This window comes from Labrus bergylta, chromosome 22 (genome assembly GCF_963930695.1).
Source record: "Labrus bergylta chromosome 22, fLabBer1.1, whole genome shotgun sequence".
Taxonomy (NCBI): Eukaryota; Metazoa; Chordata; class Actinopteri; order Labriformes; family Labridae; genus Labrus; species Labrus bergylta.
Genome location: NC_089216.1, coordinates 2,760,535 through 2,787,345, shown reverse-complemented (window position 1 = coordinate 2,787,345; position 26,811 = coordinate 2,760,535). Strand labels below are relative to the sequence as shown.

Genomic DNA, 26,811 nt, shown 5'->3' with positions numbered 1-26,811 from the left:
AAGGAGATCGTTTAGGAGTGAAGGGGGAAAGAAGGAGGAGCAGGAAAGATGGAGCGACTGATTTTAGAAAACAGGATAAGACAACGAGTGAGATGAAAGAATGAAAAGGGACGAGTGTGAACACCGTAAAACTTCAAATAGAAGCTCATCCAAACTGGAATTACACAAAAAAATAAATAATAATCTTTAAGAAAATGAGATAAGATAAATTTAGAGGCTGCTTTAATAAACAACAGGAGGTAAAAAGATGGAGAATCAGGGCTCCATTCTGTCTAAGTGTATCTGACTGAGGAGCGCTGTCAGCGTCCCATTCCCCAATTTTCTCCAACCTCGTTTTTTTTTTTAAGATTTATTTTTGGGCTTTTTGTGCCTTTATTTGAGAGAGGACAGTGGATAGAAATCAGAGAGAGAGAGACCTCTCTCAAATAAAGGCACAAAAGCCCAAAATAAATCTTAAAAAAAAACGAGAGTTGGAGGACAATTCGGCCAGGCCAACATGGGACGCCCCCCCAACCTCACTTTTTAAGATAAAAATTCACACAAACGTCGAAAGATCAAAATGAAGGAGTGCGTCATTTCTGTAAAGTTTAAATAACGTCTTATCTCATAAGACGAGAGAGGGGGAGAGAGAGAGAGGGGGGGAGGGGGGGGGGGGGGGGGGGGGAGTGAGAGAAGAGAGAGAGAGAGAGAGAGAGAGAGAGAGAGAGAAGAGATGATGGTGAGCAGGTAGCTCGAGGTGGTTTGGTGGAACGGGATCAAAGGTTAGCTTAACCGCCTGCTGTGTGTGTGTGTGTGTGTGTGTGTGTGTGTGTGTGTGTGTGTGTGTGTGTGTGTGTGTGTGTGTGTGTGTGTGTGTGTGTGTGTGTGTGTGTGGTGTGTGTGTGTGTGTGTGTGTGTGTGTGTGTGTGTGTGTGTGTGTGTGTGTGTGTGTGTGTGTGTGTGTGTGTGTGTGTGTGTGTGTTGAGGTGAAAGAGATTAGCCACAGGGCCCGCTCTCGCTCCTCTTTTCTCTCGTTTCCCCTCGCTTTGGAATACCAGCCGGCTTGTTTACGGGGGCCAACTGACGCCAAGACCCCGGCTCACACTCCGTACGACCCCGACACAAACACACACACATTTTTTTTACACACAAACACACTTACAAACAGGCGTGACCCGGGGTTCAAAACCCAACAGTCCTCAACTGTTCCCAAACATGGGGGCGAAAAAAAAAAAAAAAACGCTGTACAAACAACAAATAAACACACACACACACACTCACACACACTCACACTGTTGACAAGCGGACATATCACACACACACACACACACACACACACACTCACACTGTTGACAAGCGGACATATCACACACACACACACAAACACACACACATTCAGCACCACCTACATCTAAAACACAACAAAAACCTTCGCGTTGACACACACTAAAGTGCTCACACACACACCGTTTTTTTTTCCTGCTCAACAAGACCCAGCGACATGACTCTAACACCCTCCTCCCCCCTTCTCCCCCCTCCCCCCTCCTCCTCCCCCCCCGGCTGTCATTTGTCTGCCAATCTATCCCGATGCATAGCGAATCCAACCAGGTCTTTTATTATTCTGTTTTTTCACCCCTCTTCTTCTCGCCTCCTCCTCCTCCCTCCTCCACCTCCTCCTCCTCCTCCTCTCTTCCCTCTCTCCGGGGGAGGACCGAGGGGGGGGGGAGGGGGGGTAGGAGGTTGGGAGGGTAGGAGGCGGGTTTGTATTTTCCCACAGGTTTTGCCAGAGCCGGCCCGGTCGCAGGCTTCCAGGGTGACACGTTGCTTCTGGCCTTCAGTGACTTGAGACAAGTAGGTCTTTGTCTCCCTCGTGGTCCTCTCTCCTTCGTTTTCTCTCTCTCTCTCTCGCTCCACTATCTCCCTCCTCACCCTCCTCCTCCCCCTTCGTCCTTTTCATCCATCCTCGCATCCTCCCTCCCCCCCACGTCGTCCACCTCCTCCTTCTCCTCTAATGCCTCTTTCCTCGTCTTCTTCGTTTTCTGATTTTGTTCTGTTTCTTCAAATCAATCTTTTAAATTCTCCAACAACACGCCGCCTCCATCAGTCTGACGACGTTTCACCCGTCAGTCAAGACTTAAAAAGTTCAAACTCTCACACCGAATCACTTCCATTTTTTTATTTCTTCTTTTCAACCTCGCCATCTGTTGTTTGTCTTTTCTGTCTAAACTCTGCAGATTTTATCTCCAGGTAGACAAGAACGTTGACCAAAAAATAAGAAACCAAACAGATTTCAAAGTTCCTATATTGACTTTATCTAAAGGTAAAATGTGCAACTTTTTGATCCAGTAGATGTTGGCTCCAGCATTAAAGATGTTGGCTCCCCCCTCCACTCGCGTTCTCATGAAGGAGTTATTCAGTTCATAATTAAGCACAAGCAGCGGACAAAATTGTCCTTTGCTCGAGCTGCAATTGCCTGGTTCCTACATTGTTGAGTTAGCGTGCTAATGTTAGCGCTCTTTAGTTAGCTCGTAGCTTCATGTTGCATGTAAACTGACACAGAATGAGCGTGATCTAAAAACTCTTACTAACATCCAAATAATCAGTGAGTATGTTCTTCTTCTTCTCTCTAGTTCTTGACTAAAACAGCTTTTATACACAAGGGGAGGAGCCGGCCGTCCCGTCCATGTAAACACGGCTCTGACAACAACACAGTTCTGGTTGTGTTTACAATTCGACTCGTTTGGGCCATTTCCCAATCCCAATGAAGCAAGCTTTATTAGTATGAAGGAAAACAGGCTGCGCAGAGAGTACAGAAAGATGCCGCAGGGCTCTGTATTAGGACCACTTTTATTTAGTATTTATTCACTGGTGCACCTTTTATATAAGGGGCAATTCTCAGTCTGCTTCCACTCTATATCTGTGTTTGCATCATGCAGAAAAGTACCGTCCATGTAAACACGGCTCTGACAACAACACAGCCAGAGGGACTCGAGCTTCTCCCTCATTGTAGACAGTCATGACTCAGAGACACAGGCACATTTACACAGGAGAGACTGGATTTATGTAAAATGTCGCACATTCTTCCTTTAAAGGTGCTTATACCAAAATAATTCAAATAAGGGAGTCATCTCTAAACTCTATGAGCGACTCGGGGTCCTCCGACCTGATGTTGAGCACCAGTTGGAAGTGCAGGAAGCGGGCCCGGCTGTGTGCTGAGGCGTCTTGTTTCGGGGTCCTGGGAAAACCGGAGCAGAACCAGTCGGAGGAGGGACAGAACTGGACAGCTCCGCTGTGTGCAGGATGTTGGGCGGAGTGTGTGTGTGTGTGTGCGTTAGTTTAGTTCAACTTAACAGAAAAAGTGTTTAGTCACCAAAGAGCCTATTAAGTGTGTGTGAGCGAATCTATGTTTGCAGAGTTTGGTGTGTGTGTGTGTCCTCCATCAATGTTGAATGTGTGAAACTCGCCAGTGTGTGTGTGTGCGTGCGTGTCCATCGTTGTGACAACAGGGCGAAGAGTCAAAGCGAAAGTTTGTGTGGCTTTCTGGCTGATGGTCGTCGTTGCTGTGAAAGTCGGTCGTGTCTATGAACACGCTTGCTCGTTTGAGTGTGTGAAAATGTGTGTGTGTGTTTGTGTGAAACTGAGCGTTGTGTGTGTGTGTGTGTGTGTGTCATTGCTGTGATTGTGTGAAACAGGGCGGAGAGCGAAGCAAAGTTTGTGTGTCGTCTTGCCCGTCTTTGATGTGTGTGTGTGTTTGTCGTAGTTGTTGTGGAGTGTGTGAAAGTAGCTCAGAAAGTGTGTGTGTGTGTGTGTGTGTGTGTGTGTGTGTGTGTGTGTGACAGCGGATGACGGATGGGCCGGCAGGACGGAGCAGGGGACGATGAATGAGGTGACAGACAGAGACGGATAGCCCTTTATCCGTCCGTCACAATCCCTCTTTCTCTCCTCCTCTCTTCTCTTTCTGCGCCTGTCGGGATGATGCAGTGCCTCTTGTTCTCCCGCTCGGAGGAGGAGAAGGAAAAGGGGGGAAGATGGGGAGAAGGAGAAAAGAAAAAAATTGCATTCATCCGGCATCGATGTTTACTTCAAAAAACCCCTTTCCTCGCCCTCCCCAATCCCTGCTTCATCATCTCCTCCTCCCCCTCGTCTTCTTCACCGATCAGAAGACGTTGACTCCTTCGCTCCTTTTTGACTCTTTCAGCTCCTTTTTTTTTTTTTTTTCCGTCTCTGTCGGCCTCTCATCCATTGTTTTTTGTGTCACCATTCTTATCGTATCAAAAGAAATTCCTCCCGCCCCTAAACGCGCTTTCATGATGTGATTTCTGTGCGTACACATCTGCCCCGAGCGCATCTTTTTGTGTGCGTGAGAATCGGCATTCTTTCAGGTAAATTTTTCATTTTTCATGTCATACGCGCTTTTTTGGATCGTACGCGTCTTTGTGGAGTGTGTGTGTGTTCATGAGTGTGTGTGTGTGTGAGATTGATCTGGCGGGTGAATGGCCGATAAATCACGCTGACGGGGCCGTTTGTTGTGTGCCCTGGTCCCGGTGTTCTGGAAAGTTCTGGGGTCCTGGGACAGGGCCGAGACAGGAGTTCCCCGAGGACACACACATTCAGAGACGCACACACACTTTGAGATACTTGGATGGACACACACAGCGCACACAGAGCGAGATGAAAACATGATTTGTCTCTGAGAAGTTTGTGAAGCGCAGCATGTAACAAAATCATATTTGTGTGTAACGAGTTCACATTCATGTTTTTGTTGTTTCCACCCTCGATGAGCGTTTTTGAACGGGAGGAACTTTTTCATGGTCGTTCTAACTGTTGGAGAATCCTAACCCTTTAAGGTCTGGGAACCAGTGTGGTTCATGGCAAGTAGCTTCTGCTTTAAAGAAGGTTCTCTCCTACGACAAGAGGAACCTTAAGAGACCCGCAATACCTTCATTGGTTGAAAAATGACCTGAAATGATCTAAAAGCGAATATCTGAATATAAATCAAGCATGTGTCGATGCAGGACGATATCTTGGCATCAGAAGTGTTCTGCTTGTGTTTACAGTCCGACTCGTGTGGGCCATTTCCAAATGAAAACAGGCTGCGCGGAGAGTACAGAGAGATCCCGCAGGGCTCTGTATTAGGACCACTTTCATTTACTATTTATTCACTGTTACGCTTTTATATAAGGGGCTAGTCTCAGTCTGCTTCCACTCTATATCTGTGTTTGCATCGTGCAGAAAAGTACCGGACAGTATTCTTTGGGTTCTCAGGACCTCTATTCTGTATTCTGCACCTTCAGCCTGGAATCTGTTCTGCTTTTTCCCGCTCTTTTCCACAAGAGTAACTAACAACAAAAACTCAACAAATGTAATTATTTATTTATTACAGTTTCAATCCGTCTAGAAAAAAAGACTTACTCGCTGTTCGAAGCGTATCTGAGCTGTCAGCATCTTTCTGCTGTTCTCTGTGATTGCTAAATAAGTTAGTGGGTGAGGGAGGCCGATTGTGTTAGTGTGTGTGTGTCAATTGGTGTGTTGGTGTGTGTGGGTTTGTGTGTGCAATCCCTTGGCTGCCCTTTTCCACAGATCCTATCAATCGTCCCTATATTTAGAACATTCAGAAGTCTGTGGTTACTTCGAACCTTTGGCTGGCCTTAGTGTTGTGTGTGTGTGTCTGTGTGTGTGTGTCTGTGTGTGTGTGTCTGTGTGTGTGTCTGTGTGTGTGTGTGTGGTGTGTTGAGGAGTGGCGTCCCCCCCCCTCTAGAAAACGCTTGCAACAGTAGAGTTCATCTCATCCCCTTCTCTACTCGTTCGTACGCCAGTCATGCATTCTTCCACCTTGTGTGTGTGTGTGTGTGTGTGTGTGTGTGTGTGTGTGTGTGTGTGTGTGTGTGTGTGTGTGTGTGTGTGTGTGTGTGTGTGTGTGTCATCACGTCGTCTCTGAACTTCAACTCTTTTCTTTCTTTCTTTCTTTTCTGACATCTTTCACTTTTCTTCTTCTCTCCCAAATGTTTACATCTTTCTTCTTCTCCTCTTTCTAAATCTCCTTTCCTGTCTCCTCCTTCCTCTCTTCCTTCCTTTCGTCTTCTTTCCTCTTCTCCCCTTCCCATTTCAACTCCTCTACTCTCCTTTTCTCACCTCTCTCATTTCTCTTCCCCTCTTTTTCAAAATCTCCCTACCCTCCCCTTTCCTGTCCTCTCCTAGCTTTTCTCCCTTCATTGTCTCCTTTCCTCAAATCTCCCCCCCCACCCTGTTTCCTGTTTCTTCTCTACTTTTCATGTTTTCTCTTCTCAATCATTTCTTCCCCTCCCCTCGCCATCTGTCCTCTCCTCTCATTACCTCTCCTTAATCCCATCCTCCTCTTATCGTTTCCCTCCTTTCCTCGACTCCTCAACTCCTCAACTTACTTCTCTCCTCCCTTCCCTTCCCCCTCCTCTCCTAAATGTTCTCTTTTCCTCTCCTCTCCTCTCCTCTCCTCTTTTCCTCTCTATTCCTCTCCTCTCCTCTCCTCTCCTCTGCTCTCCTCTCCTCTCCTCTCCTCTGCTCTCCTCTCCTCTCCTCTTTTCCTCTCTATTCGTCTCCTCTCCTCTTTTCCTCTCCTCTCCTCTCCTCTCCTCCTCTGTATTCGTCTCCTCTTTTCCTCTCCTCTCCTCTTTTCCTCTCTATTCTTCTCCTCTCCTCTCCTATTTTCCTCTCTATTCGTCTCCTCTCCTCTTTCCCTCTCCTCTCCTCTTTTCCTCTGTATTCGTCTTCTCTTTTCCTCTCCTCTCCTCTCCTCTTTTCCTCTGTATTCGTCTCCTCTTTTCCTCTCTATTCATCTCCTCTCCTCTTTTCTCTCCTCTCCTCTCCTCTTTTCCTCTCCTCTCCTCCTCTCCTCTCCTCTTTTCCTCTCTATTCATCTCCTCTCCTCTCCTCTCCTCTTTCCTCTGTATTCCTCTCCTCTCCCCTTTTCCTCTCCTCCTCTCCTCTCCTCTCCTCTTTTCCTCTCTATTCATCTCCTCTCCTCTTTTCCTCTCCTCTCCTTTTCCTCCCTATTCGTCTCCTCTCCTCTCCTCTTTTCCTCTCTATTTCGTCTCCTTTCCTCTCCTCTTTTCCTCTCCTCCTCTCCTCTCCTCTCCTCTCCTCTCCCCTTTCCTCTCTTTTCCTCTCCTCTCCTTTCCTCTCTTTTCCTCTCCTCTCCTTTCCTCTCCTCTCTTCCCCTTTCTCCCTTCCTCCTCTCCTCAGATTTCTCCTGTTCTCAATCTCACATTCTTCTCCTCTTCTCTCTCCTCTTCTCTCTCCTCTCCTCTTTTCCTCTCCTCTCCTCTTTTCCTCTCCTCTTATCTCTCCTCTCCTCTTCTACACCTGCCTCCATCTTTGGTTTCTTTTTTCGTCTATCTTTCCTTCTTCCATTTCTTTCTTGTTTTTCTCATTTTATTTCCTCGTTTTCTACATTCGTCACCTTTCCCCTGCTTTCTGTCATATCGTCCGTATTGCTCTGTAACGTTTTCACGAGTGCTATCTGGCGTTCACTCTCAACGCCATCTGTCGTTTTTATCTTCCAACCGCACACATCTCTGTCCTAGAATGACTTAATTTCACTGCTCAGTTTTCCTTCACACCCACACACACACATTATGTTATGAGTGTGTCTGAAATGGTGTGTGTCCCAACCATTACCTCACGAGGCTTCCCTCTCGTACGCCAAGAGCAACGTGTGTGTGTGTGTGTGTGTGTGTGTGTGTGTGTGATGAGGAGAGGCCCAGTAGGAGAGGAAACCTTCTTCTCAACTCCTCGTAACCTGGACTAACGAGGCGAGGGAGAGAGAGAGAGAGAGGGAGGATGATTGGAAAAAGAGAGAGAGGGAGTCAGAGGTGTTGCAATTTCATGATTTTGTTTTTGCATATTCTGCACAAAGAAGTTTGTCTGTCGAAAGGAGACGCTGATAACTTATAAGCACCGTATCTCAGTGACACGTTGCTTAGAGAGAGAGAGGGGTTAGATCTTTAAGGATCGGAAATCGTCTAGTAATGTCTGATTTGTGTTCACAGTTTGTGACAAAGCCGATGGTTAGTGGAGTCAGAGGGATAGTGACATGATGCAGCTTCATATCATCGACTTATTAAAGAGACAGTTTGTGGATTCTGCCACCAGGGGGCTCTCAATCAAAAACAATAACTGAAGTCGAGGCTAGCGGGGAATCATGGGAGTTCTCTCCGCTTCTGAAAACTGTGTAAAAGTGCTGCAACGTTCACATTGAGCTGCTGTGTGATCTCCATCCATCAGCGCAGCAGGAAACCTTCACTTGACTCTGTCACAGCGCTCTCGTTGCTTCATTGTTTCTGACTCTGAGTGCACATGCTCGTTAACGCGCCTCGCTTCCTTTCAGCTGCCCCGACTCACAATGAGAGAAATGATATACGCACCTCCGGGAAATGATTCCCCCGATAAAGCATTTAGTCTCCCTGCTCGTTTGGGGGTCTTGTTCTTTTTCTTTAAAAAGGGTTCTGTTTCTGTTTGTCAGAAAACCGGGAAAAGAAAACAATGACAAAGCCTGTGTTTAATTTATCGATTGACAGCACTCCTTCAAACACTAAAAAAGTTATCAACTTGAGATTTTTAAATGTCGGGCTGATCAGAATCAGAATCAGAATCAGAATCAGAATCTGGGTTTATTGCCAAGTACATTTACACATAAAGGAATTTGACTTGGTGTATTGGTGCTAAACAATTAACAAGGAAATAAAGCAGAACTAGCAACAACTTTAATAATACAGAATAAGAAGATATTACAATATATAAAATAGAATTTAAAAATGTAAAATATAAGAAAATAGAAATAAAAAACACAAAAGGTGCGATGTAGGAGCTGTGCAGTGGACTATGAGAAAAAAAAAAGAGAATAAGTTTCATGTGTTCAGAGGACGATGCGAGGTGATGCAAGGGAGGAGAAAGTGAAAGATAAGGAGACGAGGGGGTGAGGACGAGGACAGGAAGAGATAGACGAGGTCGCGGAGATGGAGCGAGACAGAAAATCTGCTACTGTCGCATTCCTGAGGGCTGTGGTCACACTGGGACAGCTGCAGCGTGTGTGTGTGTCTGTGTGTGTGTGTGTGCGTGCGTGTGTGTGCGTGTGTGTGCGTGCGTGCGTGCGTGCGTGCGTGCGTGTGCGTGCGTGTGTGTGCGTGCGTGTGTGTGCGTGCGTGTGTCTGTGTGTGTGTGTGTGTGTCTGTGTGCGTGCGTGCGTGCGTGCGTGCGTGCGTGTGTGTGCGTGCGTGTGTGTGCGTGCGTGTGTGTGTGTCTGTGTGCGTGCGTGCGTGCGTGCGTGCGTGCGTGCGTGCGTGCGTGCGTGCGTGCGTGACAGGTCAGGGAAGGGACCGCTGCTGACGACACCAGGATGAACTTGTACGTTTTGGTCAGGGTTGGAACGGCGACCAGCGCACATGCAACCCGCCCACGTCAGCAAACAGGTCGACATTGACCTTTCAAGATAAATGTAAGGGGGGGGGGGGGAGGGGGGGATAAGACGTGCATAAACAGAAGAGGCTGAAAATGAGAGAAAAAGTCTTTACCAAAGGCTGGATGGAGTCAAAAGGAGGATGGCGAGGGGGAGAAAAAAACACGACTTTGAATGTGTGAAAATGCGGCCGGAGCGGAGCAGAAAGCGAGGGATGCTGGGTGAAAGAGTGCAGTCAGGTGAAAGTGATAGGGCGGCTGAAATGGACACACGGGGTGGTCTCTCTCTCTCTCTCTCCTCGGGAGGCTGACACTTCCCCTTCATCCGTTTGACCCGCTCACAGAAGGGGGGATGAATAGAGGAGTGCAGAAAGGGGTGAAAGAGCGAGGATGAGCGGAGAAGAAAGAGGGGCGAAGGGGAAGGATGAGCAGCAGACGGACATCTAAATGCTCGCCCCCGCCGATCTATTGGCAGGGGGCGAGACAGACGGACGGACGGACGCAGTCAGACACGGGGTGTACAAAAACACAGCAACACATTCGCTTTCTCATGGACACTCGAGAGAGAAACGCTTCGGAAACCTCTGAAGTGTTTTTTGTGTCCATCGCGCATGAGCTAACTCGTAGAAAAGTTGGTGCACGGGGCGACTCGGCGTCCGAGCGCTCTGAGAAATGCATCATTCTTCTTCTGTGATCCCGCTGCGCTCAAAATAACAACAAAATAGTCGCTGGACAAAACGTCCGTATCTGTGGATTTATGAGTTCAAACTGTTATTAGTGTGTGTGTGTGTGTGTGTGTGTGTGTGTGTGTGTGTGTGTGTGTGTGTGTGTTTCTCAGCCCCTGTCTCAACTTCCTGTCCTGTCTGTGGCCCGGGCCTTATCGGCATGACAACAGGTCAGGCGGTGGTCACAGCAACAGGAGTTATCCAGCGACCTGATTGGACGGGAAGGTGAGCGGTAGTTCACCTCTTCCGATTGGTGGTCAAGTTGTGGTCACACACACACACACACACACATTAATAAAGATCTCTGAGTCATTTAAACGCAGATACGGGTACACACACACACACACACACACACACACACACACACACACACACACACACACACACACACACACACACACACACACACACACACTGTGGCCGTGTGGTGACCGGGTCAGGTCATTGTTCTGTGTTATCAGTGGTGACCTCTCCATCAGGCTCCCCGATAGGACCTGCATCTACACCCCTTCCTGTCTGTGTGTGTGTGTGTGTGTGTGTGTGTGTGTGTGGTGTGTGTGTGTGGGTGTGTGTGTGTGTTTGGTGTGTGTGTGTGTGACTCTGCGGTCACTTCATGGTCAAACCAAAAACTCGAGACTCTTAAACGGCTCTCCCCTTTCACTCGTTTCCTGTTTTGGGGTTGTTGAGGAGACACACACGGGATGTGTTTAATTTGCAGCTTCAGTTTGAGGATCAAATTCTTTCTGCAAAATTAGATTTAAAAGAATCAGTTTGTGGCCACAGACGTTTTTTGAAATGTACTAAATTTGTGGCTTTATACATTTTCAGGTGTAAAGATCGTCCCTCAATGCACTGCATTATTGTCAGTTCAGTCTTTTATGGGTCACCTGAGTTAAGATGGCGAGCTTACTTTGCAGCGGCCCCGAGTTCAAATAGGAGGCTGTGGTCCTCCAGACGGGCAGCCCGGGTTCAAATCCGAGCTGTGGCTCCTTTCCCGCATGTCATTCCCAACTCTCTCTCTCTCCCAGATTTCTGCCTCCATCTCTAAAATAAATGCATAAAAAGCCCAAAAATAAACCTTTTAAAAAAACGAATATTCCAACATTGGTTAAGCTTACCTTGCAGAACTTGGTTAGTTCAAAAGTTTTCCCATTGTTCACCAATTTGTTCACATACAAACTGGAAAGATTTAAGATTACATTAAGTCATTTTAAAAGTTGACAAATCCATACACATAAAAAAACACAAAATACCGGTAATGTTCATTTTCAAAGTGGAACTCCTAAACAAGTCCTGTTCCTTTTGTTTGCACATCAACCTCTCTTTGCTTGTTACGTCCTGAAACAGGATTGTCTTCTTCCTTCACTTCAAAACATGTTTTAATACACATATAGAAATATAGAAAAGATCTAATCAGGAGCCTCTATCACAGTTTTAAGATTTAATAACGTGAGCTGTGAAAAGTGGACGAACCCAAAATGAACCCTCGGCCGAGAGTTCACCTCTAAGTGTCCAAATTGACCTTTTCTTAAAAAAGTGCTCGGATCTAAATTGAGCTCACGGCGGAGCTAAAAGCTGCTGTTTCTCCAGCCCCTGTTTGTTTTGGAGTCCTCCGTCTTTATTTGCTTTATCAGCGCTCCGAGCAGCTCCCAGCCAGGCCCCCTCTGACTTCAGCCTCGCTCTCGTTTATCGTCTCTCCTCGTATCTCACTCGCTCCTTCTTTCCTCCTCTGTAACGTCTAGTTACCCTCCGCCTGACCTCCTGCGCTTTTCTCCTGCAGTCCCGTAATATTTCCACGATCATTCTTTTCTGAGTTTTCCCTCTCTTCCCTGTCATTTACCTCCCCTCTCTCTCTCTGTCTCTGAAAGTCTATGTCTCTCACTCACCCTCTCTCCATCTGCGTAGTGTCTTAATTGACAGCAGAGACCCCTGGGTGAACCACCCGGCACTCTTCTCTCGGTTTTGTTGGGTTTTTTTTTCTTCCCGCACTCATTCCATTTTAGCCCTGTCACTTTTTCTTTTTTTTTAAGGGTCACACAACTTTCTCTGTCACTGCTAGGGGAGCGGGGGAGGGAGGTGAGATTGGGAGTAGGGCAGATAAAGGAGAAAGTAAGGGACAAGCAGAGGAAGGAGAACATTAGTTACTTTATATAAGTGAGGTGGATTAGAGTTCAGAGGGAAACGCCTGTGACATGAAGATGCAAGAAGGTAATTGAGGAGCCGTTTAAGTCACTCCTGTCAAACGACGCTGGGTCGTTTTTTATCCTGTTTCTTAGGATTGTCCAAACTTAGATTCAAGAGTAGTATAAAAATGACACTTGATATCCATAGGAAATAAAAAACAAGTCCATAACAGCTAAAAAATCAGGTTGTTTTCTTGCTTTGTCTTAACCAGCTCACAGAGTCACTAAAGACACATCACAGCATTTCAAATACTGGTAACAGTAAAGACTGAATCATAAGCCGGGTTCCACCCTGATGACCCACGAGAAGTGCAAGTGGGTTCTGTTTCAGGGCAGTTATTGGATCCTCAAGCTGTGATAAATTGTAAAGACGGGGCGGGGACATCATTGTCTCAGTGGATTTCGAAGGGCAATCTTGGAACCCATTGGCTGATGTTTGGAGATGTTGTAGACTGTAGGGTCTTCCAGTGTAACCAGCAGATAGAGATGAAGGACTTCAGGTCCAGATGTGTCACTGTCCACTTTCATTGGTAGAAGTCCATTTATCAACCTGAGAAGCAAGAAATCTTCTTCTTCTGCTCGTCCCTTACGTTCTCCTTTCTCTTCCCAGTCTTACTCCCAATGGGGCAGCTGTGGCCCAGTGGTCGTCCATATATTAGGGTTGAGACTAGGGCTGGGAATCTTTGGGGGTCTCACGATTCGATTTCGATTCTTGGGGTCATGATTCGATTCAGAATCGATTTTCGATTCTAAACGATTCTGGATTCATTGATTCAAAGTCTATTTTTGAATGAGTAGATACTTCAGGATCTACTCCAGTCATCTGTGAGACTGGCTGAATTTCTTGTTGCGCTTTTTAGCACTTGGAGTGAAAGAGCTAGCCTTAGCACGTAGCACTTGGAGTGACTGATTAGCCAAAAAAAAAAAAAAAAAACGATTTTTGGAAATTATGAATTGATGTTAAATCTTAGAAGAGAAGAATCTCGATTTTTACATAAATCGTTTTTTTCCCCACCTCTAGTTGAGACGTAAAAAGACTGCAACTTTCTGTTCTTGCTCTTCCTTGAGTTCACCAAAATAGTCGGGTACCGAGCCGGCATCACCAGACCTACTATCACCCCGAATTCTGGAGGTGACTGAGAAAGAGTTACTTGGTAAACTGTAATTCTGTCCTTTTCCTAAAGTCATACCGCCTAGCCTCTAGGTCCATTTTATTTTCACTGCTTCTCAGAATAGACGAGTCACCAACAACGTATGCCTTACAGTAAGTGCACCAGATTTGGATATGTCCTTTTTGATCAAAGTCTGGAGTTCAGAGCCATAAGAAATGGCTCCTGTTGCTGCTGTTCTGACGCTCACCTCTAACCTCTCCATGTAGGGGATAACTCCCCCTTCAGGGAGCGATAAAGCATCGTGATTTTATCTACCTCTCTGTGTTTTATTACCCCACACATGACGCGCAACGGGCCCACAGTGGATTAATAAAAGCACAGTCTGTACGTTGAAGGAGTATCACAGTGGAGGTTGTGCTGTATGTTGTGGTCGCTGGCAGCCGAGCGCTGCGTCTGTAAGGAATCGAGGCCGCAGGCAAATGTACAAAGATACAAGCTTTTGGTTTTAATTTAATTCTTGGCCCTCCGCTGAGAAAGAAAAAAAAATTAGATCCCTGTTGAAAAGCGATAACAATCCAAGCGTACTCCATTTTCAGTCGTAGCTTTAGATGATGGAGGGATACGCTCCAAGCTGCAGGGTGCAGATTTCAAAAAGGTTTGACAGATCCTTGTTTAGTTTTTAAAAATGTTGGAATACAGACAAGAGAGTGTGTAAAAAAAAAGTTGTGTGGAGTTTTAGTGGACGGCAGGTAATGTGTTCACTAGTACCCCGGCAGCGCTGACCGATAACCCTTTGAATCTGACCTCTGACCTCGTGGCTTTCAGAGGTTAAGAGGGCTCACTGGGGTTAAGTGTAAAATCCTTTTTTTTCGGGGAAGGTTGTCAGTCAGACTCCTGATTTTTTTGTTTCACTGGACTTTCTCACATGAGATGGGAGTAATGTGTAGAAAATATCAACGACCGGACGGCCTCAGAAGATCTCAAAATATTTCAAATAACTCCTGAAAGCATCAAAGGAAACATGTCAAATAAAAAACGCTTTTTACAAGATTTTTGTAGCGCCACTAAATTTGAGTACTTTCTTGGTTTTCCGTTTTCTCAACGTCTCAGAAATGATTTTGCTTGAAACCTTTTACCGACCACTGGAAGGTGGGTGTCCTATAGACCACCATCTTTAGTGACCTTTTAACCCTGAAACCTGGAGGGGAAAAAAAAACTGAAGGCTGGATAGATATGAGCAAGGACAAAGGAAGGACAGCTTTGAGAGCTTCTGATAAAACTTGAAAACCACTTTCTCTGCTTTTAGGAGACTTGAGTTGACGGCTGTGATTGAAAGGTGTCAAGATACTCCGTCAATACTTTCCGCCTCAAAGACATTTCCCTCCTTTTTTTTTCTCTCGCGTTTTGACATGAAACATAGTCCAGATGGAAAGCCAGAAAAACGTTTGCCTGTCAGGTGTCAGGATGGTCTATACGTGCAGGCAGTGACCTATGAACTCTGATTTTAAGATGTGGGTCATGTGATGGGGGAGAAGAAAAGTTGGTTAACGACAGACGAGTGTCAAACCAAACTTTTCCCATTCTGTCAGAATCCCTTGCTCTGTTTCTGAAAGCAAGTGGTGGAAGATGGATGTCCAATGTTGTTCCAATTCTTTTTGAATACAGAGGGAGTTCCTTCTTTTTCATGATCCAAGAAGAAGAACCACCTGCTTGGGTAAATGCATCCAACTAGAGGTCTTTAAGGGTCCAAAATAGAAGCCCGGAACCCTAGTGGATCTGGGAAATGGGCTCCAAATGGATCTGACGATATTTTTTGTAAACAATCTGCCCCCTCCCCCGAAGATAAAAACAGATTCAACCTCTTAAATAAGCGTCCAATGGTTGTCCACTACTTCACCTTCCAGTTGTAAATAATCTTAGTACCAAATAGAGCGCCACAGGAATGAGTCCTAAAACCCGGAAGTAAGTTAGCATGTTAGCGCCATGGGGTCTAACGTCTAAAAGTCAACGTGGATTTTGAATGTGTTTGTGGTTAGACTCCTGAAATAAGGTCTGTGGTTAACACAAGCTGAAGAGATGTTGGTGTTTTGTTAGAGCACATAAACTACGTTAGGTAATACCTCCACTTGTGAAGTTTGAAGTTTTTACTCGTCTTTAAAAAGGCGGTTGCTAACAAGCGGCTAAATGTGACTACAGTGGTTGTCGGGGTCATTAAAGGTCATCACGCCGGACACAGAGGGCGGGAACTCTCTCACTAGTCGGAGATGTCTCCTGTAGGTTTAATCTTTAGGTTCAGGTGAATATTATGTTAGTAAACTATTTATTAAGCTACGTGGATTAGTTTATCGGAGATCGTCTGAAGCATAACACTAGTGATGTCACAATCATCCCACCGTGGTGTAGTTAGCTTGTAGCATTACGTTAGCTTTTTACTTCTGTCGACCGCATTAACGCTTCAAACATCGTAAACATGGCGTTCATCTGTGAAGATCATCCTGCTGAACAAAACGCCTACGCTTCAGAAACGTGTTTAACACAGAGATTATTTTCTGCAACGATCCAAAATCCAATGAAAACATCCCATTGGGGGATTTTCGTTAGACCCCATGGCGATGCTGCTTCCGGGTTGGCCTACAAAAGTACGTCACATGGTTTGTTCTCTATAAGGAGACTATTACTGACTTGGCCGTCGTAAAGAAAACATTTCTTTAGAGTGCTTTAGAGAAATGGATGGATGATGATGGATGATGATGGATGGTGGGTTTTTTTTTTTTTTTAGAAAGACCAGACCACTGAGATGGACGGGTGCCAACATGGCTGCTTTCCCGTGATAAAAAGTCGAACCCACTTTCCCTGCTTTTAGTGACCTTTGACCTCCCGCCTGTCAGATTTAGAGGGAGACGGACAGCTGAGAGAGCGGCGAGGGAGAGGAGATGAAGTGACTCTGCAGCGGCTTGAATTATGAACCTTCGATTTCGCAGTGTGTCTTACCCTCATAGCAGCAACATTACATAATCACAACATGTGTGTGTGAGTGTGTGTGTGTGTGTGTGTGTGTGTGTGTGTGTGTGTGTGTGTGCTTCTGCAGAGTGTAAACATGATGTATTCTGGGTGACCCTGACTTGCAGCCATTAGGCAACGGGAACACGGCAATTCCCTGACGGTCCAAAACAAATAAATCCTGACTACAGCCGGAATAACTATTAACAAGTCTGCTAAACACTTAGGAGGAGGAAGAGGAGGGGGAAGAGGGGGAAGAGGAGGAAGGGAGGGGGGGACTAGACGAGAGGTGTGGATGCACAATAAGGACTAAAGTTGATTTGGAGAGGAGGAGGGATGGGGGACGGTGAAAGATGGAGAAGAAGTGGAGACTAAGGGGGGAAATAAGTTCAGATTGAGAGGAACAGAATTTAGGAAAAAAAAACCTGGAAGCTGAGTTGAAGAAAGGAGGAAGGAGAGGTGAAAGAGAAGAGGAGGATGAAGTAGGAAAGAAGGGATGTATGAATCAGGACGAGAAAGGAGATCTGTGGAAGAGAGAGAAGAAGGGAAGATGGAAGATAGTATTGGAAAAACAGAAACGGGGGAGAGAAAGAAGGTGATTACTTAACGAAGAAAGGAAAGGACACAAGGGAGGAAAAAAGGAGATACAATTAGAATAGAGGAGTGGAGGAAAAAGGGAAGGAGACAGAAAAGTACAGGTGGATGTAAAGGAAGGAGGGACGGGAGGAGGAAAAGAGTGAAGGAAAGGAGAAGAGCGAGCACGTATGAAGAGAGGAAGGATGCAAGGGTGAGGTGAGAGAAGTTCAGTTCATAGAGGAAGAATGGAGAGACAAGAGGAGGAAAATAAGGGAGAAGGAGAGGAGAGGAAGAAGAGGACGAGAAGTGAAAGAGGAGAGAGAGGGAGGGGGGGAAGATGGAGGCAAATTTAGTAAAGGAAAAAGGAGGAGGGAGAGAGAGAGGGAGAAAGTGAAGACGCGAAAAGGAGGAGGGAGAGAAGCCCATTAGCGGAGGAGAAATGAGAGAAAACAAACAAGAAAAGTGAGGAGAACATGTCACCCCCCCCCCAGAAGAATAAGAGGAAGCAATAATCAGTGTGTGTGTGTGTGTGTGTGTGTGTGTGTGTGTGTGTGTGTGTGTGTGTGTGTGTGTGTGTGTGTGTGTGTGTGTGTGTGTGTGTGTGTGTGTGTGTGTGTGTGTGTGTGTTAGTGAGTGTGTGTGTGTGTGAGGAGACAGGAGCGATAGCGCTGGGGAGGTCACGGCGAGGTGAGAGAGGGGGAGCGAGACGGAGAGAGAAGTTCAGCGAGAGGTGAAGAGAGAGACCTGCCGTTTTCTCCCCCGTGTGTGTGTGTGTGTGTGTGTGTGTGTGTGTGTGTGTGTGTGTGTGTGTGTGTGTGTGTGTGTGTGTGTGTGTGTGTGTGTGTGTGTGTGTGTGTGTGTGTGTGTGTGTGTGTGTGTGTGTGTGTGTGTGTGTGTGTGTGTGTGTGTGTGTGTGTGTGTGTGTGTGTGTGTGTGTGTGTAGGGTGAATCGGGGGTCAGGTGTGTGTGCCAGGAGGACCTGCTGGCTCGCGTGTGGCTCGTTTTTTTGGAACGAGTCACACTCTTCTCCTCCTTCTTCCTCTTCTCTTTTACATTTTCATCCGTCTTATCTGTCCCGCCTCCTCCTCCTCCTCCTCCTCCTCCCTTCTGTCCTCCCGTCTCCTACTGCTTTTGCCCTCCCTCACCCCTCCTCCCTCCCTCCCTCCCTCCCTCGTTCCCTCCAAACTTACCTACTGACCTCAAGTTCACCCAAACTCGCCGTGCTCCTCTCCTCTATCCTTGTCTCCTCTTTTCTTTCCCTCTTCTCCTCGATTTTCTCTGCTCTTTTTCTTTTCTTCTTCCTGTCTCCTCGTTTTTTTTCCTCTCATGTCCCCTCACCTCCTTACCTCTCCTCCCCTCGTCTTCTCTCCTCTCCATCCCTTTCTCCACCTCTCCTCATTCTTCTTCCTCTCCTCCTTTTTCCTCTCATCTCTCTTCTCCTCTGAACTCTGGTACCTTTTATCCCCATCTCCCCTTATATTCCTTCCTTACCTGTTTCCTCCTCTCCTTTCCTTTCCCTTTCTCCCTACCTCCTTCCCCCTGTACCTTTCTCCATTTCTTCCCAGCATCCTTTTTTCTCCTCTTTTTCTCCTCGTCTTTTTATCTCTCTCTCCTCCTCTTCACCTTACCTCCGTGTTCCCTCTCTTCATTTTCACCTCCTTTGTCGCTTTCTCGTTCTCACCCTCTACTTTACGACCCTTTCTTCCCCCCCTCCCCTCTTCATTTATTTCATCTCCACCTCCCTCTTTCCTCATTTTCTCTGCCTATACTCATCTCCTTGTTCCCTCCATCTTCTCCTGTTTCTCTTCATCTCTCCATTACTTTCTGCCTCATCACTTTGTTTCCTCTTCTCCTCTCCTTCGCCTCCCCTGGATCTCTCTTTTTTTTTTGTCCTTGTTGCCCTCTGTTCATCGTCTTACCTCTCCCCTTTCCTCATCTCTTCTCCTTTCCTTCCCTCCTTTTTAAAATGTCTTCTTCCTTTTTTTGTCCCAAACTTAACTCATGTTTTCCTCTTTTCTCTTCCACCCCAACCTTTCATCTTTCCCATCTCCTCTCCTTTCATATTCCTCCATCCTTTCCTTGTTTCAACCCTTCTTCTCCTTCTTTTTGTCTCTCCTCTTCTCCCTTCATCTCGTCTCCTCTTCACTTCACCTCCTCTCCTCTTTTTTTTGTCTTTTCCCATTTCCTCCCTCTCGTCTCCTATTTTCTTTAATTCCTCGTCTCCTTACTTTCTCTACAACACTCCTTGTGTCCTTCCTTTCTTCTTTCTCATCTTCGAAATGTCCCGTCTTCCTCCCCCATACTCACACCTAAATTCCTTTTAATTCTCCTCCTCGCCTCCTTTCCTTCACTCCTTTTCCTCTTTCCTCGTTCACCTTCATCCCTCGTGAGAATCTTGTTTTTTAACCACAAAAGACAAATTCAAGAGAAAAGACTGAAAGAAGGAGATGTTGTTGAGTGATTTGAGTGTGTGGGTGTACGTGCGTGCGTGTGTGTGCACGTGTGTGTGTGTGCACGTGCGTGCGTGCGTGCGTGCGTGCGTGTTGAATATAATCTGGCTGCAGACCTCATCATATCTGGGTGTGTGTTGACACAGATTGTCATGGCTGCAGCTACTGTACCTTCTTTTATCAGACATGGCGTCACCTTGATTCTATCTCTCACACACACACACACACACACACACACACACACACACACACACACACACTTTCCCATGTGTCTGTATCTAATTAAGAGACGGGATCGGTTCACATAACCTCACAGCCGGGTGACATTTATTCTTTATGTAAGTGTCTTTATTTGTACCTGTTTGTGTGTTTTCAAGCAGCCCGTGTGCCCGAAGTTTGTGTCTGAACTTGTTTATTTGGGAAGATTAGCGGGTCAAACTTCGGCCGTGCGAGGGTGAGTTCAGGGACAAAGGAGAGAGAGCGAGAGAGAGAGGTGAATACAGAAGCAGAGGGAGGAAGAGAAGTGTGGGAAGAAGGAGGGAGGGAGGAAGAGATCAGGAAGTGCAAATCAGCCGTCGGTCTTGTAAGTCCGACTGAGAGGAAGTTTGAATAACTCAACAGAGAGGTGAACGTATTCAGGAGACTTCCTGTTTTCATGAAGCGCTCGGATTGAGGTGAAGTCAGGTAAAAGCTGTGACCTCTTCACCCTGGGACTGTGTGAACAAGAGCTTTTATTCCTTTAGCTCTTGGACTTCTGTGTTGTGATGCAGAATGTGTAAAGGCTGCTTCGACTTTTCATAATGTGCTTACAGCGTAAACATCACAGGAGGCGTGAATAACGCGGCTTGAAACTGCAGTCGGAAACGGCTAAGGACAAAATTCTGCGTCAAACTGTTGAATCGAGATTAGTGCAATCCAGGAATGTCAATAATGGAGGTTTATGTTTATTTATTCAACTTTCTGCAGAATAATATCCCTTGTTTCCCGTCTGAACTTAGCAGCCGTGACACTCTTATCTTCTGTCCTCCTTCGACTCTTTCATCTCCAAACACTCGTCCGCCTCTTTCTTTTAAATCTCTTATCCCTCCATCTTTACCTGCCCCTCCTTCTCTCTCTCTCTCTCTCTCTCTCTGTTTCTTTTATTCATTTTTCTCCATCTGTGTCTCCTTCCATCTTTACTCTCTCATTTTCTCCCCCACATGTGGTTTTGCTCTCCCTCCCTCCCTCCCTCCCTCTCCTCCTCTTCTCTCATCCCTCGCTCACATATGGTTTCTCTCTCTGGATCTGTGTGTGTTTGGTGTTACCCAGAGTTCACTGGGGCTCCCTGCTCATATATATATATATATATATATATGTGTGTGTGTGTGTGTGTGTGTGTGTTTGTGTGTGTCTGCTGGTTTACAGGTTTGCCTGCCTGTGTGTGTGTGTTTATATATATATATATATATATATATGTGTGTGTTAAGTTGAGTTCAGCAGGGCAGCAGCAGGTTATGCAACAGTTTAAAATGTAGGTCATTTAAAGGAAGACTCCCCCCCTACTCTCCTTCAATCTCCGTCCCCTTCTCTCCTTCTTTCCTCGACTCCTGCGCCCTTCTGTTTCTCTCTGTTGTTTGCACATTTTCCTGTTTGTTTACTTGAATTCTTCCACTTGAAAGAATCCCAGAGGTTGAGCAATCCAGTAGATTTTTTTTTTCAAAGATCAGTCAGCTGATCATCTGTTAAATGTTATGGTGACGTTTGACATCAACATCCGGATTACGCTGCGAGTTTGTGTAAATCTTTGAAAGACTACTGGAGTTTTTTGGTGATTCACCCCTTCAGAGAAACGTTTACTGCGATTAGAGCTGTGTGTCATCGGCGTACGGGTGGAAATTGAGACGTTATTGCGGGTTAATCTGATCGAAGGGGCCAGCATAGTAAATGATAAAGAGGAGGTGTCCGAGCACGGAGCCTTGAGGGACACCATATTTGGGCTCGTGAGTTTCCGATGGCGACAGACAGTTTACTGTTTGAAAAGTTGGATTGAAATCAGGCGAGAGTTGTTCCGGTGATGCCTAGTTGGTGAGATGGATTGTGGAAAGTGCAAATAGAATAAGATAAAAAATGTATTTATAAAAAGTTATACTAAATAACATTTTAACCTTAAGGCTAACTGTTGCTAGCATACTACTGTTCTAAGATTTAAAAATTGATAGCTACTAAACCATTTCCAGATTCACACATCATAACTTACCTGTAAAACAAACGTTTTTCTCACCTCCCACTAAATGTTCAAAGGATGTAATAAGTTCACATGCTACTGGTTTCTAATTGGGTACCAAATCTGATCGCTGGTCTCGCTCAGCAGGTGTTTCTGCTTCAGATAATCTTCCAACAATTAAAGGTGTTTCTTTGAGCCTTCAGCTTGTCAGTCATCTCTTTCCATCCGTCTTGTCTTTCTCTAGTTGCTGGATCTTTTCACGCAGTGGGATTGGTCGACCTACCTGGCTGACTACGGTAAACCCACCTGCAAATACCTGAGAGTGAACCCACACAGCGCACTGGCCCTGCTGGAGAAGTAAGAAATACTTCATTCATCCTCACATTTTGATGTTTTTCTTTCTCTTCCTACTGCCCTTAGATTCCTGATTTGTTTCTTTTCAACCATTAAAGACAAAAATCTTCACAAATAATGAATCCAGACATTAGCTAATTGTTTAAAAATCATCCTTATCTGCTGTCCTATTAGAACAACTCCACCTTTACCTCCATGTCATGTGCTCATACCTGTCTCCTCTCCGTCATGTTTGACAGGTTTTTAAAGCCGTGAGTATCGTTTGCGTCGTGTGTGTGAGTGATTGCAGATTTTAGCATGTCAATTACTAAAACGAATTTATAAAAGAAAGAGGAAATGACCTGGTTCGCACACACAGAGTCACATGATTGCGCCCATTGTTCGGTACAGTCCGGTTGACCTTCCTTAATCCTGGTCAGTATTTTGTCTCCGGACCTCCGGAGGGGGACCAGGCCCGGTGGTCCTTTTCTGTGCCCAGGAGGATGCACCCTGCTGGGGCTTGTCTGCTCCGCTGGTCCCCCCTGAACTTCCTGGAGGTCCATAGCGGTCCAGCGTTCTGCTACCAAACACACACCGTCTCATGTGACACATTGGAACTTAACACAGACCAAACCCATGAGCTGGAACGCACTTTTTCTTCTTTGACAGGTGACTGTATCAGCGACATGTGGTGTCTCTACTGAGCATGCTCGGACTGTTGTGCACTTGAGTGTGTTTTCTTCTGCAGTGCATAGTGGTGGACTTACAGCAATCAAGCAATGATGCATTCACTCCTTCACTTTCTCTTCTTCTTCTCCCTCCATCTCCCTTCTCGTTCTCGTTTCCCTCAGGATGAAAGAGACGAGCAGAAAGAACAACATGTTCGCACAGTTCAGGAAGACGGACCGAGACAGACAGAGACTCATCGACACCGTCATCAAGCAGCTACGCAACCTCATCGCACAGCACCACACCTAGAGACAGCCACCTGCCTCCAAACCGCCTTCCCCTATTCAAAACCATCCAAAATCTTCTTCATCCATCTGTTAAAACCTTAAACCGTTACCTGATCCCTGCACCTTACCGCCACTGGTCCACCATGAACCACAACCAGCACCTTTTAGGTCATCTCTAACACCCTGAACAACCAGTTTAAATCTGCAACAAGCCGTCGGATAACAAACTTATTTCTTAGAGTGATTTAAGCTGCTGTTTCTGCATAACTGCTGGGGCTACAACTTAACATTTTCACACAATTTATCCTCTTATCAAACTACTATCGACACTTTCTGTAAGCAGACGTCAACTTAGCGACACTACAGGCCGATCTACTACTCCTAATTTTTGTGTCCAAGTCTTAAAAACAAGAAACAAACGGAAGCTCTCCTCTTAAATCCCATCCGTCTCTGTTTATTTCACCAACATGTCTGCATGGATTATTCTGGATTCAACACTAGTGTCTGAAACGATGTGTGCTGTTGCCATGTCTTCCGACTTACAAGCAAAGAGAAAGTAAAAAAAAAAAAAAAAAAGATAATCTCCCTCTTTAGACAATCCCACTGTTAGGTTGGCGTTGCAACACTTCCAGCTATAATGTGGTTCCAGATGAAGTCAGATAGGACCGCCCTGAGCGTCTGGAGTAAGGCACATCTTAAGGTAATCTTGTGTCTTTCGTCACCTCAATATGTGGCATGAACTTCAAATAAAATACAAATCCTCTTACATTGTTTTTTTTCTGAAGTTCAGACTTCTAAAATCAATCGGCACAGTATCTGGATTCATCATCAAATGGACACACTGACAGTCTGAACGTTATCTTTTCAACTGAAGGCAACGCCAACCTCAGTTTGTTTATTGGTTTTATCCAAACTTATGAGGAAGAACTGGCGTCGCCATGCTTCCTTTTCTCCAATCTAGCATCAGTTATAAAAGAGGAAGTGGGTCATTGGATGGCTCGATTTGTTTTCTAGATTCTCTGTCGGATTAATTAACCCAAGAGTTCACATTTTTTTGGGGCGATTTGATGCTTCACGTCCGCTTCCTGCAATCTGTCTCAATCCGGTCTAATTATTTTTAACACCCGCTGTGATCCATCACCTCACAAAACTCTCCTCGCTGTGGCACAACAACAGAACGTATTGAATGTACATCACAGACGGTCGTAGCGTTTTAAATTTCTCCTGCAAGAAAAGCACTGAGATCCGGTTCAGGGAGACGGTGGCTAATTAATAAACAGAATGCTACTGCAGTTAGCATCAGTTATGATAAAGAGGGATAATAATCCATACATGGCAACCCTTTTTTCATCACTTAAACCTGTTAACACTTGAATGGGCCACACTAATTATCCCGTCGACTAAATCCCATCTTCTTAAACATTGGGATTTACAAAAAAGGGGGATGTTGTCCAAACATGGCAACCCGTTCCTGCTCTTCCATTTAATCATATTAGAATTGTTGCTTTAGCGTTTTCTACTCCTCATATATATGATAAACTGGGTCTTAAAGAGGGGGTTAGTGTCCCCCCAATCTGGCAACCGAGTAGTGTTTAATGTGCTTGGTTGGACTAATTTGTATAGAGTATTGTACTAATGTGAGCACACACACTTTTTACGTCTTCCACACACACACAAACCAGCTGTGTGTGTGTGTTTGTTTGAGCACACGATTACATTTACACTTTGGACTAATATGGGTCTCTTTGTTTTTGTTTGTTTTCTGCTTTTGTCTTCAACTTGGGTGCAATAATAACTGCAGCAGTGTGTGTGTGTGTGTGTGTGTGTGTGTGTGTGTGTGTGTGTGTGTTAGTCAGGGCGCTTTATAAAGGGATTCAAACCTACAGCGTGTGTGTGTGTGCAAGAAGGGAACTAAACTCTTCCTCCTGTTCTGTCCATTTCAAAAGTTGCCATGTTTGATTTATTCAGCGACACCATGTTGTGTGTGTTTCTGTTAAATCGTGTGTGTGTGTGTGTGTGTGTGTTTGTTTATGCAGATGTGTGTGTGTGTGTATTTTTTCCCTCCATCCTTAGCTGTGTATCATTTTTCCGGTGTTATTAAGGGAATCGGGCCGTCTTTTTTTGAACGTGCCTTTGCTGTATTTTTATGTTTTTGTTGGTTTTGTTTTGTTTTTCCTGCCATTAAAGCAGCAGCACGGCACCGTCTGGAGTCTGGACACGTTGTACTGAACATTCATTTTTCAAACATTTTCAACCACATCCCATCACCTCCTGCAGGTCGATTTATTCATGGAGCGTCCCGATGACATAAATTGTTAAAAAATATAATTTATGATTTGGCCTAAGAGCATTTTAGAACTTGGATTTTTAAGACCTAAATTAGTGTTACAGTCAAGACCAGACTAACCGAGATCAAGACATACCCGAGACCAGAGTGCTCGGAGACTGAGTCAAGACCAAGACCATAAATATCAATGAAAAATCATCATCTTGTGTGCAGGGGGCGTTTTCCTTCTAATCACAGTAATGACATGTGAAAGAGACTATCAGTTGTGGTCTTGACCGGCCTTGATTTAAAATGCCGAGTCCACCCAATCTGAGACCAAGTAAACGTCCTTTTCTATTCCTGAGACGAGACCAAGACCGATTTCGATTTCTACAACACTGACCTTAATTAAAAACAAGAAATAAAACCTGAAATGTTATCTCCTTCTTTGGATTCTGTGATTACTCGCTTACCCCACTTGGGCACTAAAAAACGTCCCGTCAGCTCAGGCCACTTTAGATTTAAAGTATTTCGTCGTGGAGCTGCGACAGCGTTATTGCATCTGTGTCCAGAGTCCTCGCCCTGCTGCTGCTGCTGCCGCTGCCGCTGCCGCTGCTGCCGCCGCCTCTTCCTTTAGTTTGATATTTTTGTAAGCAGAGATCTTTACTGAGACAGACGCACTGTACACACTGATGTATTAAAAAAACCACTAATGAATGAAAATTAAAGTCAAATACTAATAAAACCTGCAACAGGAAAATGGAATAAAAGGAAAAAACTGATGAGAATACGTTGTGTCGACTCTCATTTCAGTCCTGAAGTGATGTGAATCTTACCTTGTTATCTTTTATTTTGGGGCTTTTTTTGGGGGGCAGGGCAGTGGGTAACGTCTGATATCGAAGAGAATGACCTGCAGGGATTCAAACCCGGGCCTCCCGCCTGGAGGACTACAGCCTCCTCACACGGGGCACCAGCTTTTGATTGGGCCCGTCCAGCTGTATTTCTCTCGAAAACTTCACGTTCAGATTAACAATGATTTCGTCCTAACGTCTTCCAAACACTTGTTGCCGAGTCTTTCTCTCTCTCTCTCCGTCCCGCTCTCACCTTCTCTCTCTCCCTGTGTCCCCGGTTGACCTTTGACCTGAGAGACAGCAGGCCGTCTGCAGTGAGCGATGTGATTAACGAGGACTTTCTCCTGACTTAGTGTGTGTGTGTGTGTTCTTGTTCAGTGGAGGGCAGCGACTCGAGTCCAAAGCAACACAAACTCTCTGCATGCTCCAGTGTGTTCGTGTGTGTGTGTGTGTGTGTGTGTGTGTGTGTGAGTGTTTGTGTGTGTGTGTGTGTGAGTGTTCCAGCGGTCCATAGAGGAGCGGTGGAGCGCAGGATGCCTCACAAAAAAACCCTCTTTCCGTTTTCTTTCTCTCTTTTCTTTTCGGGCTCTCTCTCTCTCTCTCTCTGCTCTTGCACATTTCCAGTTTGAAGTGTTTCCTCAAACGTTCATGCACTGATTGAGCTCGATCTCGAGAAATCTTTCCTCCCCTCCTCTCAGCTGTGTCATTTTTATTTTTTTTACCCTTTTTTAAATGTGTTACATTCAAC

General features: G+C 45.6%; 1 protein-coding gene across 1 annotated transcript in view; it reads left to right on the top strand.

Moving 5' to 3' along the window:
• exoc6b (exocyst complex component 6B) overlaps positions 1 to 26,000 on the top strand; it is a 79,794-nt gene extending 53,794 nt beyond the window's left edge. Inside the window, 3 exon segments of the mRNA XM_065950372.1 lie at positions 1,757 to 1,830; positions 21,902 to 22,014; positions 22,842 to 26,000. Coding sequence (XP_065806444.1) covers positions 1,757 to 1,830; positions 21,902 to 22,014; positions 22,842 to 22,968 — 314 coding nt within the window. The 3' untranslated portion in view covers positions 22,969 to 26,000.
• Positions 26,001 to 26,811: the final 811 nt, after the last annotated feature.